General features: G+C 41.6%; 1 protein-coding gene across 15 annotated transcripts in view; it reads right to left on the bottom strand.

Annotated features, from left to right (window-relative positions):
• Positions 1–4801: 4801 nt before the first annotated feature.
• Positions 4802–14200, bottom strand: part of DAB1 (DAB adaptor protein 1) — a 414794-nt gene continuing 405395 nt past the window's right edge. For 13 of the 15 annotated variants that reach the window (XM_066555483.1, XM_066555486.1, XM_066555482.1 and 10 more), the window contains one exon: positions 8301–8857. Coding sequence is in view for 1 of the 15 variants with exons in the window: in XM_066555492.1 (XP_066411589.1) it covers positions 8813–8857 (45 nt within the window). In the remaining 14 variants the exon portion in view is untranslated. Of the gene's footprint in view, positions 8194–8300; positions 8858–14200 lie in introns of those variants that run through there. The other 2 variants (XR_010784065.1, XR_010784066.1) reach the window with 1 other exon arrangement.

Here is a 14200-nt window from a genome sequence, read left to right as displayed (position 1 = left end):
CTTTCCCGAGGCCAGCAAAGCTCTGCCGAGGAGCAATCTGCACCTTCCTTTGAAATGCTCCTTTCAAGGGATGGGGGAAATGAATATTTCAACAAATGAAACATATTTGAGTCTTGGCAAGAAGGAAGTGATAAGTAAACTCAAGTCGGCTTTCTAGGAAGAGAGTGCAGAATCATTTATTTATGGCTGCTTTTCATGTCTGTCTTCCAGAGGAAGGTCAGACACGAGGCATAAGCACTTATTCTCATGCCTCAGGGAAAGCCTTGTCTCTCAGAGTGCCCTTCCCTGTCTCTCCTGCTGCTGGGGAGGACAAGAGCCCCAGCCCAGGCTGGGCCATGCCACAGAGATTCCCTGCTCCACATCCCCAAAGTCTTGAGGCCATGAAAGCAGGACCTGTCAGGGTGTCAAATAGAATGTCTCGGTGTTTTCTTGCTGCTACACTGAGTCATTCTCTCTCTTAAATGGTCCTGACTGGGCTGAGAACTTACCATGGGCTGGTGGCCATCAGTCAGCTCAGCTGGGCTTTCAAAGGCAGATCAGAACCTGGAAGTTTTTCTTTGGTTGCCTGTTGAGCCTTCACATCCTGCTGCTTCTCCCTCCAGGCACGGATTTTTGATTCCAGAGACACAAGAGTCTTTCCTTTCATTTTCCTATTAGTCTTAGCCTAGAGCATCTTAGAGAGAGCAAGGTTCTCTGTGTTTCCCTGCACAAAATGAGGAGTATCATTGTGTTTTCCCACTCTCCTCCTTACTGGACAAGGTCTTTGAGAAGACAGAGCCTGACTCTGTGCAACTCTGGCTTTTAGCAGCACAATCTCTCACCCTGGGACACATCTCTGAGTGCTGTGGTGATACAAAGAGCAAATACATTTTAATTTGCTCAGCATGGCAATGATGGGTGCTATATATAAAGTGATTCATATTCACTAATAACAAACCAACCCAACAAGCTCAGTGCCATTACCTGGATGAGTGCTACACCTTAATGTGTCACAGTTACCTTACAAATGACATTATTCTGCCTGTGGAGCCACATCCCTGCAAAATCAGCAACTGCCTGGGACATATTTCTGGTTTGGCAGCCTGATGATAACAATTTAACACAGAGGGGCACATTAACTGAATCCTTGTAGGAATCTACTCCAAGTAAAAAATTGTATTTCAGGCAGCCTTTTTTGAACCCAGAGTTACTGAGCACAGTGATAAACTGCCCTCTAGACATTGAGGACAAACTGGTGGGGGAGATGATTCAGGCTGTGCAAAGCTTTCTGTTTGCCTTTTGTGTCTGATTTTTTTTCTTCCAAATGACTTTGCCCCAGCCTGAACCCAAGATGTGCCTGTGTGATACAGCTTGCTCAACCTCTGGCACAATTGATTCAGTTGTTAATCATTTGTCCATGACAAAAAAGAAAACAAACAAAAAAAAAAACCACCACTTACAGAAAGACCTCTCCATCCACGAGACCTTTGCTGGCTGGGAAATACAGCACCCATCCAATATTTCAACATCAGTAAAAGATAAACCAAGATTATAAACACAGAGCACCCTCTAGATATAACTTCAAACCATGACAGTGATCCCAGCATGTGGAATTTTCAAGCTTCTCTCTGCTGCTTGCCTTTGTTTTGCTGCCTCTCACCACACACATCTCAGTGGTGAATAAACACACAGAAGGAGTGGTGAATTAGCAGGAGTGAGGCTGAAACAGGAGCAGGGACCCAGGAGACAGAATTTCCTAGAGCTTAACACATTTTCCAGAGAGAACCAAAAAGCACCGTCAGGTTTTACACATAATTTACAACCTGATTTAATTAGAGGTAGGTCTAACACATGAGATTTATGACAGCAAGCACAGGTCATTTTCTGCTTCCTTGGGTCCATGGGTCAGGGGGAATGTTGCCTCTTCTCCACCACTGTCCTCTTCTCCATTGCTGCTCCTTCTCCACTGGTGACTGTGGCTTTCTGGTGAGCTGGAGTCCCAAACCAATTCTCTAATTTGCTGAATTAGGATTTATCACACTTGAAAATAAAATGCCCACCATGAAAATGGAGCCTGCAAGTGCAACACATCCATTGCAGAGTTCATGTCCCAAGTTCGGGAGCCTTTGCTCCCTCTAATTAATTCCTCTACAGTTTCACCAAACAGAAATGGCAGTTTCCTGTTAAAAGAAAAACTGAAACACATCAGAGCTGAAAGGAAGATCAGACTGGAGCCAGCAAGCAGCTGTTTACAGAATTACCAGTGCACTTTTCAAAAAGTTGCTTTTTCTCCTCTGGGAAAACCGTTTTATTCCCTGCTTCAGAACTCAGAATGTGTTTCCTTCTGTGGAAAAACTTATTCAAAAGTAAAAGGAAGCTTCCCACCAATTTTAATTGTGAGAAAATAAGGTGGCAAATATATGGTAAAATTTACAACCAAAGAATACTTCCAGATTTTTGCAACAACCCCACTGCATCACCATTTTTGTTACTAACACTGTTATTTTCTGGTGTGAGGCTGGTCTCTGGAAGGCCCAGGACATAAAAAACTCACCTTGCTGAACTTAATTCTCCTCTTCTGGCTTTTGTTCCAATAAAAATAATGTCTCACTGTGACAGAGGCCAAATCTGGCACAGGTTCACCTACTCTAAAAGCTCCAAAGTCCTGTGAAGAGGGAAAGACAAAGAAACCCCTCCATGTCCCATCCCCTGTCTCCATCTCCTCTCCATCAGACCTCAAGACAACACAAACTTGTTTTCAAACTAGAAACAGCATTTTTTAAAGAAAAAAAAAAAGGTACTCATCATGTGTGTGTCAAATAAACAGTACAAAATTTACAAAAAATGCAACATCTCACATCATTGTGACTTCTGCTCCTTTCAAATACAGATCACTTCTGACACTGAGAGCTGTTCTTACACCTCTAATAACTGTTAGAGAAGACAAAGATGACACAAAAGGGTTTTTTTTTTGCAGCTAGTACCTGGCAGTAATTCTTCCTAATCCTTTATTTTCACAAATGTCTGAGGCTGAATGGGCAGAGATTGCTGCCTGTTAACCTGATTTTCCTTTAATCTATTGTGATTTCCTTTCTTTGCTGGTGAGGAGTATTTATAGAAGTGGTGCTACAGGAGCTATGAAACAGGGTTGAAAAGCCAGCAAATAATATCAGATCTTAAAAGACCCTTAAAAAAAAAAAAAAAATTCTGTATCCAAAAGACCCTTGAATGGGCAACATCTGAGGCTATTCTTCTCATTGAGATTTTTTCAGGTGCTGATAAAACATTTTAGGGTGATAGATGAGCCACAGGGCAAACACATCCATTGAGATAAGACTATTTAAAGCTGTAAAAACTAATAGCTGGAGAGCTGTTTCACTAATAGAGCTGATATTTCCTGCCTCCAGTAGGATAATTTCAGAAAGAGACAGGCCATGTTACAGCTACTCAGGAAATCCTATCAGGATATCTCCCCATATTCCTCACTGTCATGAGCTGAAATGTGTAATTCAGTTTCACACAGCAAGTAAAACCAGAAAAAACCCACCAAATCCATTCCTTTATTCCTCCCCATGCCAGTCTTACCTGGGGTATTTAAAAGCGACATAATAAAGGTTTTTAACAGGGCTGATCCTAAAAAGCAAATTGGTGTGAGAAGAATTTGTGGAAGACCTCAGCACAAGAGAGAAATACTCTTACAAATCATGGCTTTTGCAGCAGTAACACCAACCCAGAGCCAGGAGCAGGAGGCTGAGCCCCAGGATGGCACAAAGAGGAGCAGGAGGAGAAGCCAGGAGCTGTGCCTGCACTTCCACCGTGCTCCTTCAGCACTGTGAGCATCCCACGCTGGCCCAGGGAGGGAATTGTAGAGAACAGGTTCAAACCTCTGTGGAAAACTGCCAACAGATATCCCCTTTCATTTCTTTGACATGGTATTCTTCTGACTGGGAACAGCATTTGCCAGGAAAGCAATAAATATGAACCTGACAGGACAAGGAGTTCTTCAGAAAGCAAAGAAAGAAAAAAGGAAACAGTGCATGAAAATATATTTCGCAACCTAAAAAACAGCCAGAAAGAGGTTACCTTCTCTGTTGCAGCAACTGTCACTGAGCAGAGATTAAAGCACAGAAAACACAGCCTTTAATCCAGTGAGAGGGAGTGAAAATTGCATGTTCCCAGTCTACACAAGCAGCTGCTTTCCCAGAAGCCACTGACATGGAAAGGAGAGATCTGACAGCGTTCTCACTGCTGTAAAACCACAGGCTGATTCTGCAAACTGTTTGCTAATGAAATTCTCATTACTGCAGGAGATCATGGCCTTAATTAGCATTGGTTAAATTGAGACCATTTCTTGAAGTGGGCATGTCTGAGCTGGGCACTCTCATATAGAATACAGAGACTCTGAGTTACAGCAGTATCAATGTGATTTACAACACAGTAAGAACACATTTTTGCCCCTTCTGAGCATACAGAACAGGTCCTTCCCCCCCTCCCTGGGATTCCTCTTCCTCACCATTGCCAGGTTACATCTCAAACTTGTTCATTCTGAACTTTTAAACTGAGTTTACAGAACAGCTGTACAACATGAGCCAATTTTTCTGATTTTTCAACCAACTTCACCGTGAAGGTACAAGAAGAGGATCAACAAGACCAGATTTAGCCTTCATTGTAAAAATGCATTTTAATTTAAATCCACTCTTAGCTGTGGCTTATTTAAGTTGATGTTTTGTAGCTGGCTGAAAACCAGAGATTGCATTCTTCCTTCCAAGGACACCTGGGTACAGTTACCTACACACAAATCAAAATGCCATTAACACTGGAGTGCTTTCACCACAGCAGAATAACCTTTATTCTCAGGTGGGATCCAAGTATTTCAACAATGTTCACTGACAAAGGCAAGGAATGCTTCACCATGACCTATTGGGCATTTCAAGGAAGGCATGAGACATCAAAAAGTAGAAATACAATAAAATATATGTGCACACATCCACACCTCTCTCTTTCCCTGTACATAAAACATATTTTTCTTACTCTTAAATTTTACTGCATTACTCTCTTGGAAGAGAATGGGAAAATTCCTTCTCAGCTGAGCTTTATTATCAGTTCTGTGCACATTACTGGGAAATTTGGGGGGGGGTTCTGCTTTCAAAACTGTCATGTTTAAATGCACATCTTTTAATTTCAAATTCCACTTGAATGAAAAAAGTAAGCAAAATTAATTTCAGCTTTTCATGCCACAAAGATAAACCAGCTTTGGGAGCATCACACAGGATGGGCTGTCTCAGGAATGTGGGATTTTGCAGGAGGTGATACAAATACCTGCTGGTTTGAGATGCTCATCCTAAAATACCCAAAAAGAAGCCAAAAAAGTGGAGGCAGCAATTAAAATCAACAAGTTACACATTTGCAAGATAAGCAACACTTGGTGTTAAAGATTAGTTATTCCCCAAATTGAGGATTTTCTCCTTTCCCAGGTATTTCCATTGTCAAAAATAAAGGCCATGCCAGACACAAGCACTGCATTTTAAGTCCGGCAGAATTATCCCAGAGGAGCACAAGTTATGAAACAAACTTACTGAAAAGACACCTTTTTTTAATGTTTTTATTCATAACAGTATTACATGGTGTGTTACAGAAATTAATGGAAAATCTCTAAAAATTTGTTGGTTTCTGTTGTTGTTGCTGAATGCATTACACATAAAGTTAAAAATAACGTGTCTGTAGATGTTAACAAATGGTCGTTATCTGAGGTAAAGTTAAAGTAGGTTTAGAAATGTACTGCAACAGTCATTTTATCTTTCTCATCTTTATTAAAAAAATAAGTGTCAGAATGCAGAAATAAAACGGAATGAAAACCACGGAGTAAACATTTTTGCAAAGAAGGTGCCCAGTACGTTATTGAGATGAAAGGTTTCATCAGACACTTGGATGACTACGATCTATCAAAATATCTTTTCATGACAGGTAAAGATCAAGAACCTACGGGGGGGATGGTAACAGGATGGCTGGTGGGGTTCCCTGGTTTGTAAATTTAAAGTGACGAATTTAGTGCTAGTGAAGGATGAGGGGTTAAACAATTGCACAAGCTGGATATTGGAGTTATCTACAATACTGGTACAGTGCAGAGGCCCTGCAGCCCTCTCAGCTCAGCATCCCAGCCACGACAAGGACGATCACAGGATGAGACAATCCAGAAATCTGTTTTTATTCATGAGCAAAAGTAAGACAAAGGTCCGTGGTGATGGCCCAGAGACACCAGAATTCCAGCCTCATTCCCTTGGCACCTATCTGTGAGTGACCTGCTTCCTACAAATGAGATCCTCTGAGACAGCAATCTCTTCTTTCCTCTGCCTTTCACCCCACAACTGGAAATGCACTGATGACACTAAACCTCCAATGTCTGTGATGAACCAAAACTGGGTTTGTGGTTCCACGTGCAGGACAAAACCCCAAAAAAAGCCGCTGAGGAAGAAAGTAGCACCACTGTGCAAATCAGGAAAATATTCTGACAGAAGCGTCCTCCAGAAACACTTTTACCTCTGCTTTTAACCCTGAAACACTCGATCCACCAAGTTTTAAATTATCTCCTCCAGTTAGAAAACTTGATCTTCCAATGGGAAAACAAGCTTTGCTATGAAGCTGTTTGCACATGACTAAGGAACAAGCATCAAATGACCGTGGATGGGGATAAATTCTCCTCTCTGCAGGTTCATTAGGTCTATTCACAGCTAATTTCTCATTCACATACATTCTGCAACACACATTTCTCTATTTTCTCTAATTCAAAATAAAAAAATGGGATTGTGTTGTGAGATTTGGTTGCACCTACCAACAATCACCACCCCAGTTATTCTGCCTTCTAAACCATTTTTAGCTTATAATAGAGATGAAAGAAAGTAAAACATTTATAACTCCAGGCCTATTTCAATCATGACAAAAATGTAAATCCTAATGTGTCAATTTAAAAACAAAATCTGCACAATAACCCTAAAAACTGATTAATCCTTTGATTTCTTTAACCTTTTTTCCTTTTTTCTTTTTTTTTTCCTTCTTTTTTCCTTTTTAGTGTTAAACCACTAAATTCAATATACTGTAACTGCATAGGAACATCAGGAAAACACATTTGACCTGTATAACAATTCTCTGTAGGGCAAAAATATATAGATTCTTTATGAAAATCATGTGCTAAACATATGAACCCAAACACTGCACTTTTTGCTTCATAAATGTAAAAAAAGGAAGTTTTAAATTCTTTTTGTTCTGCGTGTAAACAGTTGGATGACTTCTATGCAGAGGTTCAAAGGAATGTCAATGGAAAGTGATCTCTTGCAAGTGGAATTATGTCCGTGTGATAATGCTAGACCATAAAATCATGTGTTCCCATTAATTTCACTAGTTGCTGACAAGCTGACTGCTTTTGGCAAATGCACTTGAGCTTCAGCCCATTATTGTTAAGCATGTGAAAAAACATATGTGATGTGAGAACCACAAACTGGGTTTGCCACACCTCCCAAGCACTGCAACTTGCTACCTTTCTCTACTGTGTAATGGCATTAGTAAAAGAATTTTCATAACATTTATATTTACAAAAAAAATGGCAATTTTCATTCAAACTCCTTAAAGCCATTTCCCCTTAAACATTTAAAGAGTTTAACAGTAAGATTTTTTTTTCAAGTTATAAAATAAAAATCCCATTTGATTTTTTTTTCTGATGTACAAAAAGTGATAAAGATGAACAATTTTGATCACAGAGTCAGTTTGTTATTCCAAAATCCATGCCGTCCTTGTCCCATTTGTCAAGTCCGCTTCAACCAAACTCCTAAACCAGAAGCATACCAGTATTATTTGGCAAATGATTTCTTTTTTTCATCAAAAATGGCACACAGAGAAGAAAACACTTGTCTGCATAGCATTACAGCAGCAAGATATTGAAGAAATAAAAATATTCCTTTTCTGCACTTTGTTTAGAGTTTCCTAGGAAATACTGACTCTTTTGTCTTTCCTCAGTGGGACTCGATGTCCTTTCTCTACCCACAACATGAGTATTCCAACAGAAAGCAGCATTTCTTCCTCATGATGTGCTAGAACTTAAAGGTCCATTTGGCAACATTTTCAGTGAAGGATGGATAAACAACCGAGTTCTGTTCTGTGGTTTCAAGTTGGGAACCATTTCCGGGGGGAGGCGTTTCACTGTTAGATCATACTCATACAAAACTACAGAGTAAGAAATACATTTAAAAAAAGGAAAAAAAAAAAAGAAAAAAAAAAAGGACCACCAGTATTTTGTTGTTATTCTTGTTTAAATATGTCTACACAGGGAAAAAAAAAAAAGGGTCAGGATCAGCCTGATGTAAATGAAGATGAAAAACATGTCACCGTGACATAAAAAGTGCCAACTCGTGCCCCAAAGGCTGTTGCATGATAATGCCACTGCTACATACAGACTCTGCTTTTGGCTGAAGAGAAAAAAAAAGGAATGTCTAACACCCAATAGATTTCAGATGCTCATTATTTATAGGTGGCACATAGAAGGTGACAAATGTTTAAAAGAAGACCGAGGAGTAGGATTTCCTAGTCTGGATACCCACCACTTGTGGGGACGGGGCTGCACTCGTGGTATGAGAAGCAGGGAGAGTTTTTGTTTTGTGCTGCCATAGGAATCTGCCATTGGTTGCCAAAAAGAACACATCAGGAACACTCGTAGAGCCAGTCCAGGAGGGCAAACTCTCTCCTTTGTCAGACAAAATCAATCGGAAAAAAGCATGAAAGCCAAAGGCCCGCCAGGTTGTTGGGTTTCGTTTGAGTCTTGGAGCACCACAAGCCTGTAACAATGCTATTTCTTAGGTCTGTTAATCTGCGCGTAGAGAGGTTCTGCTTCCTGGGGATAACAAAAATAAAATGAGCAGAGATGTCTCCAGACAGCATTTTCAGAACATTTTTACAACATCTGCTCGAGAGCAGCGATACCTTGTGAGCCAAAACCCACAGGAAGTGTTTGCTTTCTGTGCCGCCTTGAGCGATCATGGCGCCCTGGTTGAGTGGTGAAGAAAATGGAAATTATTTCAGAAAATGAGTGTTTTCTATCCATTTCCTCCTCCAGCACTGGCCATGCACTGACCCTCACCGCTGGGCATGGACATATGAGGGAATTAAATGATAATTTATAGGGCTGGATGTTTGGGAGTTCAGAGCCTGGAATTGCAGCCGGTGTACAAGGCTGAGTTTCCCCCCAGCAGCACAACAGCAGAACATAACTGTGGGTTTTGCACAGCTCTGGAGAAAAACCACTTGCAAACAGAAACTGCCACGGAAAGCTGAGCTAATGAAGCTGTGATGGGATTTAAAACAACAACATGAGTGGCTCATGAAGAACGAGGAGCCCTGTGCAGTTTGATTAGGAGTCTGTGGAACCATTAGTACAATTGTTAACACTGGGAGGAAAGCATGTCAACTGGTTAACAGACACTTTCTTGGGAATTTCCTGGATGTGGGGAGGGGGAAAAGCTGCCATGTTCTTCAGCTGTTGCTTCACAGATGACACACCCTGTGCTTTCTTAACACTGTGTTCATCTTGGCCAAGGTGGGTAGCAAGCCATTCGTGGACCCTGGAATCCACTCTACTTCATTTCCAGAAACTAATTTATTAAACTAAGAATGACATCTAAAAAAGGAACAAGACAGGCAGAAAGGCTAATTAATGCCACACTGCATTAACTCTCCACAGCTTGATAAATATTCAAATACCACGCCACAACGTTGAATTTAACCAAAGTAGAATCGACCCGTGTTACAGCAGCATTGGCAGGAGCTGACTTTTGAGCAAAGAAAGCCCAGAAGGTTGGCAAATCACTGGGCACTGAGCAGCACAGACAGCCCTGCCAGGGGATGGCAGAGGATTTTAATCACTGTTTGTCAAAGTGATGCTGGGGATGAGGAGAACAGCCCCAAGGTGGATCCACAGGTGCTCTGGGTGCCTGGCCAGTGCTCCAGGCTCTGCCCATCCCAGTGCCCTGTCCTGCCTTAGAGTGCAGGAACACACAACAAATCCAATATACAACCTGTTCCCTCCATGCCAAGGAAAGTTGTCTTTTATTCCCCCAAAGTGCTGCATTTCTGGAGCTTGCAGACACTGTCCCCCCACCCCCTGCCCACATGGAGCTCTGAGTATGCTAGCAGCACTGTGAGTGAGAGAAACCCTCTGGAATGATTAAATAAATGCTGCTGAAGTTATTCCCAGCAAGAAGCAAATACATTTTGTGACCTTGAAAAACTGAAGGAAATCAAAGGAGATGACTGAGAGTAAATAACTGCTTTTCACACACTGTGAGTTAAGTCTACCTATGCCAATTTTCACGGGCAGGCTTGAAGCTGGCAGAATCACAGCTAGTTCAGACAAAATCTGTACTAATTAATGTGTGAACCTCACACACACCAGGCCATTCTTCAGGCAGTTGCTGAACCTAAGGTCATTGCAAAGGGAAGTGAAAAGGAAGGAGGAGAAGAAAAGGAGAGGCAGGGAGAACATCCCTTTGGAACAAAAGATGTCAGTTTTTCAAATGCCTTCAGGGAAAAAAAGAGCTTTTCAAAATGTCGAGTCTGCTAGTTAGAGCTGTCCTCAAATATCCTTCAGATATGCAGAAGTGCTGAAGTAACAGGTGTCCTAAGGTGCCACTGGACTCCCCACCCTTGGAAGAGGAGGAAGAGGAGCTCCTCATCAGCAGCAGCACTTCCAACAAGCCTGAGACAGCCTTTACAGTGAGAAACTTCTTTGATTCGTACCCAACATTTATCTGTGCAAACACCTGATGTGGCAAAGGCCTGCATTTCTCACTGATTTGAATAATTTCTCTTCCAGCAGACCAGAGCATTTTGCATGAAAAGTGTGCTCTCGTTGCTTCCTTTCAGTTGATTTCTCCCTTCAGATGCCTAAATGAGAAATTAATTGCAGTAATTGTGTGCAGTCTTCCCAGTCAAAGGGTCTTGGTCGATGCCTGAGATTTGTTTTCTAGTATTATTTTGAGCCAATTCAAGCATGCTTTTAGCCCAACAATGCAAATGGTGTCTGTAAAATATTGATACTCAAGAGGGCAAAAGAGAGCAGAAAGGGACAGGGAAAAGGCAAAAGGAGAGTCGAGTGCTGTTGGCTTCATGGACAGCTCCTCTCACAGTGACAGGCACTATTTTGGAAGGTCTTGAAAGCAGAAATAACTCCCCTTTTTTACATAATCCACACAAAAGTCACAGGGCATGTTATGAAAAGGCAGGTGGGCATTAACTCTTCTCACAGCATCTCACCAGCATTTTCTGCCTTCTACTTCTACCACTGCATTAGGAACAGATGCAGAGGGAAGGAAAGGATTGGTCTTTGTCAGAACAAAAAGAGAGGAACAAATAAAACAGCAGACAAAGCTTCTAATTCACATAAACCCCTCGAATCTTACAGAGCTCTCCTTGCTGAACTGGACCAGAATCACTTCTGATGTGCTTTCATCAACCCACAGGGAGAAACCAAGAGAAGAACTCGAAGCACTTTTTTTTTGCTGTATTCCAGAAATACCTCATGCTGCAAATCACTTTATTCTTCCCATTTTAAGGGGGACAAGACAGCAGCAAACACCATTTCTGATGCAGTCCACTACTGTGTGAGGCAACAAGGGTGCTAATGCTTTAGAATAACATTATGGAAATGCTAGAAGTAAATTTGCATCCCATTTGAAGGTATTAACACCTGCTCCCCAGCAGAAGTAATCACTGGAGAGCATCTCCTGAAAGACTCAGCACCCACTTGGGCTTGAAGGGGTGAACTCACTCACAAAACCTAACTGTGGGTTAGGAAGAAACTATTTTTAATTTTTACCCCGGCAGCCCTTTGATCACTGTGAGGCACCTGCTCTGTGCAGAGCTGCAGGCAAGATGTTCTCAGTTGAGGAGGTGAGGCCTGAACAGATTTCCATGCCCTTTACAGCCACTTTCACTCCTGGCTGACTGATCAGAAAGGGCAGGCTCAAATGATAAAGAGTTTCATGAAATAAGTGTGCTGGAGAGCCACACAAAATGAGCATCTTGTGCTGGGGTTGCAAGTGAAGGGGGTGGGAATGTGAAGCATCTTCTCTGGTTTTTTGCATGCTGACCCATAGGCAAAATAGGACAGAGTAAAGTTGGCAAGCGGGGTTGAAATTAAATATCTTTGGTGATAAGACAGGTCATTCCTAATGCCCCATTAACAGCCAGTTTTTATTTATTGCTTATTATTACTTACTGATATTTGGTTATTTTTCTTACAGCCTCCATTAGCAGCCTAAATACAGCAAGCTTCTAGTTCAAGATTATGCCTAGAGAGTGCCTCTGTTCTTAACATAAACCTACCAATGAATATCTCCTACTTTCAAATATCCAGTTTAATTATTAGCATTCTAAAAATTTCTGTCATTTTATTAGCAAGATGGATGCTGTACATCCATGAAATGAAAATGCAGTGACAACTACTCAGAAAGATGAACCTGCTCCATATCTTAGTCCTGATATAAAAATGAACTGCAGCCAAGAAAAACTGATTATTTCTGGGCCCCTCTCCCAAAACAGTGGCCACACAATTATTTCCATCTACAGATCTGTCATCCAGACATCCTTCCATCTACAGATCTGTCAATTCTCCTTTATAACAATCGAACCTAATGGCCAATTTGAAGCAAATTGTTCAGAAGTCTCAAAGATGCTAAATTTTCACAAGTAGATTCTTAAAATCAGTTGTCGTGCAGAAGACAGGGAACTTTTAAATGACCTCATCAGGGAGGAAGCGAGGAGAGCTTGTCCCTAAATTGAATTGTTGGGTTGCAAATCAGCAAGAACACAGCTACAAAGAACACTAAGAACACTGTCTCTTGTTTAGAGGAAGAAGTTGCAGAAATGAAGGGTAGAAGGTGACCTCAGGTGGGCTGGTAGCACTGAAGAGGTGAGAAGCCCTTGTATGAGCTGGCACATGGAAACGGACAGCCTGAATTTCTCTGCTCATGCCTCTCCATATTTCTGGGAAATAGGAAGAACCAACTGAGCAGGAGACTTGAAATGTTAATTTTAGGGTTTCTCTGGAGTGAAGCAGGACTTCCCAACCTGTGATCCCCTTCCAAAGACACAACACTACTTCTGTCAGGCTCCCAGGCCTGCTCAGACTGTGTCTTTAGCTAGAGAACAACAGCTTTAGAGCCTACAGCAAGAACAGGTCACCTGTAATTAGGAAATTCTCTTTGGACTTTACCCAGTTCTGATTGAGCCGGGTGAAAAACTGGAACAGGTCCTGCAAATGCAGCCTTTAGTATTTTGAACATATTTGGAATCCTGGTGCAACAGAAAAGGGGCAGAAGCAAGAGGAGGATGCAGAATCAGCTTGATATTCCCTCCTGAGGCTCACTAAGCTCCCAGGTAACCCAAGGCTTTGTCCATAAATTGCTTTTTCTCTCCCCTTCCTAAACCAGCCCAAATATGAGTTTTAGTTTTTAGTTTTTAGTTTGAGCCCATCCCAGAGCTGAGTAAGATTTTTAGGAACATTTATCACCGAGCACAGCACTTGCTCCAAGATGGATGATGGCAGTGGGCCACCAAAGCACCACCAAAAGCTGATAGACAAATATTCTAATGAACTGTTGCTCTCCTGACAGTGCTGATGGCATTGTGAAGGGTGTGACACGTTTTGAGGGCTCCTAATTGTCTGCACACATTTCTCAGAACAACTGAAGAATTTTTTTCAGGGAGATATGCTCTAGCCACAAATGTTTTGAAGGTTTTTTGAGAATCTCTCATGAATGATTGCCAGTGCAAGTTTTGAGCTGGGCAGCAGCTCAATAGAGCTGTGTTTGTTCCTCTGCTCAAACTCCCTGCTTTAATGTAAAATGTCAACAATAAGAAATGTTTAAGACATTTGGTAGGATCACAGCTAAGAAACAGTTCTTTCCCTCTCTCTCCTTTCACCACAAATACTCCCCACATAATCTACAGACAGCAGTGGGGATTAAATATAAATAATCTGAAGGTGGCAGTAATTCTGTATTCTTTTCACCTCTTCTGCAAAATCACTATCTGTCCTCAACAGCATGCATGAACAACGGGGAAACAACCAAATACAATAAGCAGCTCTGCAAAGGATTAATCTCATTTCACCTGTGAAAGCTGGGCCTTTCTGCTTCCTATTTTCAACCATAAAGGGACAAAGATTTAATATATCCAT

Source organism: Molothrus aeneus, chromosome 9 (genome assembly GCF_037042795.1).
Source record: "Molothrus aeneus isolate 106 chromosome 9, BPBGC_Maene_1.0, whole genome shotgun sequence".
NCBI lineage: Eukaryota > Metazoa > Chordata > Aves > Passeriformes > Icteridae > Molothrus > Molothrus aeneus.
The sequence above is the reverse complement of the archived record's forward strand: the minus strand, read 5'-3'. Positions and strand labels throughout refer to the sequence as shown.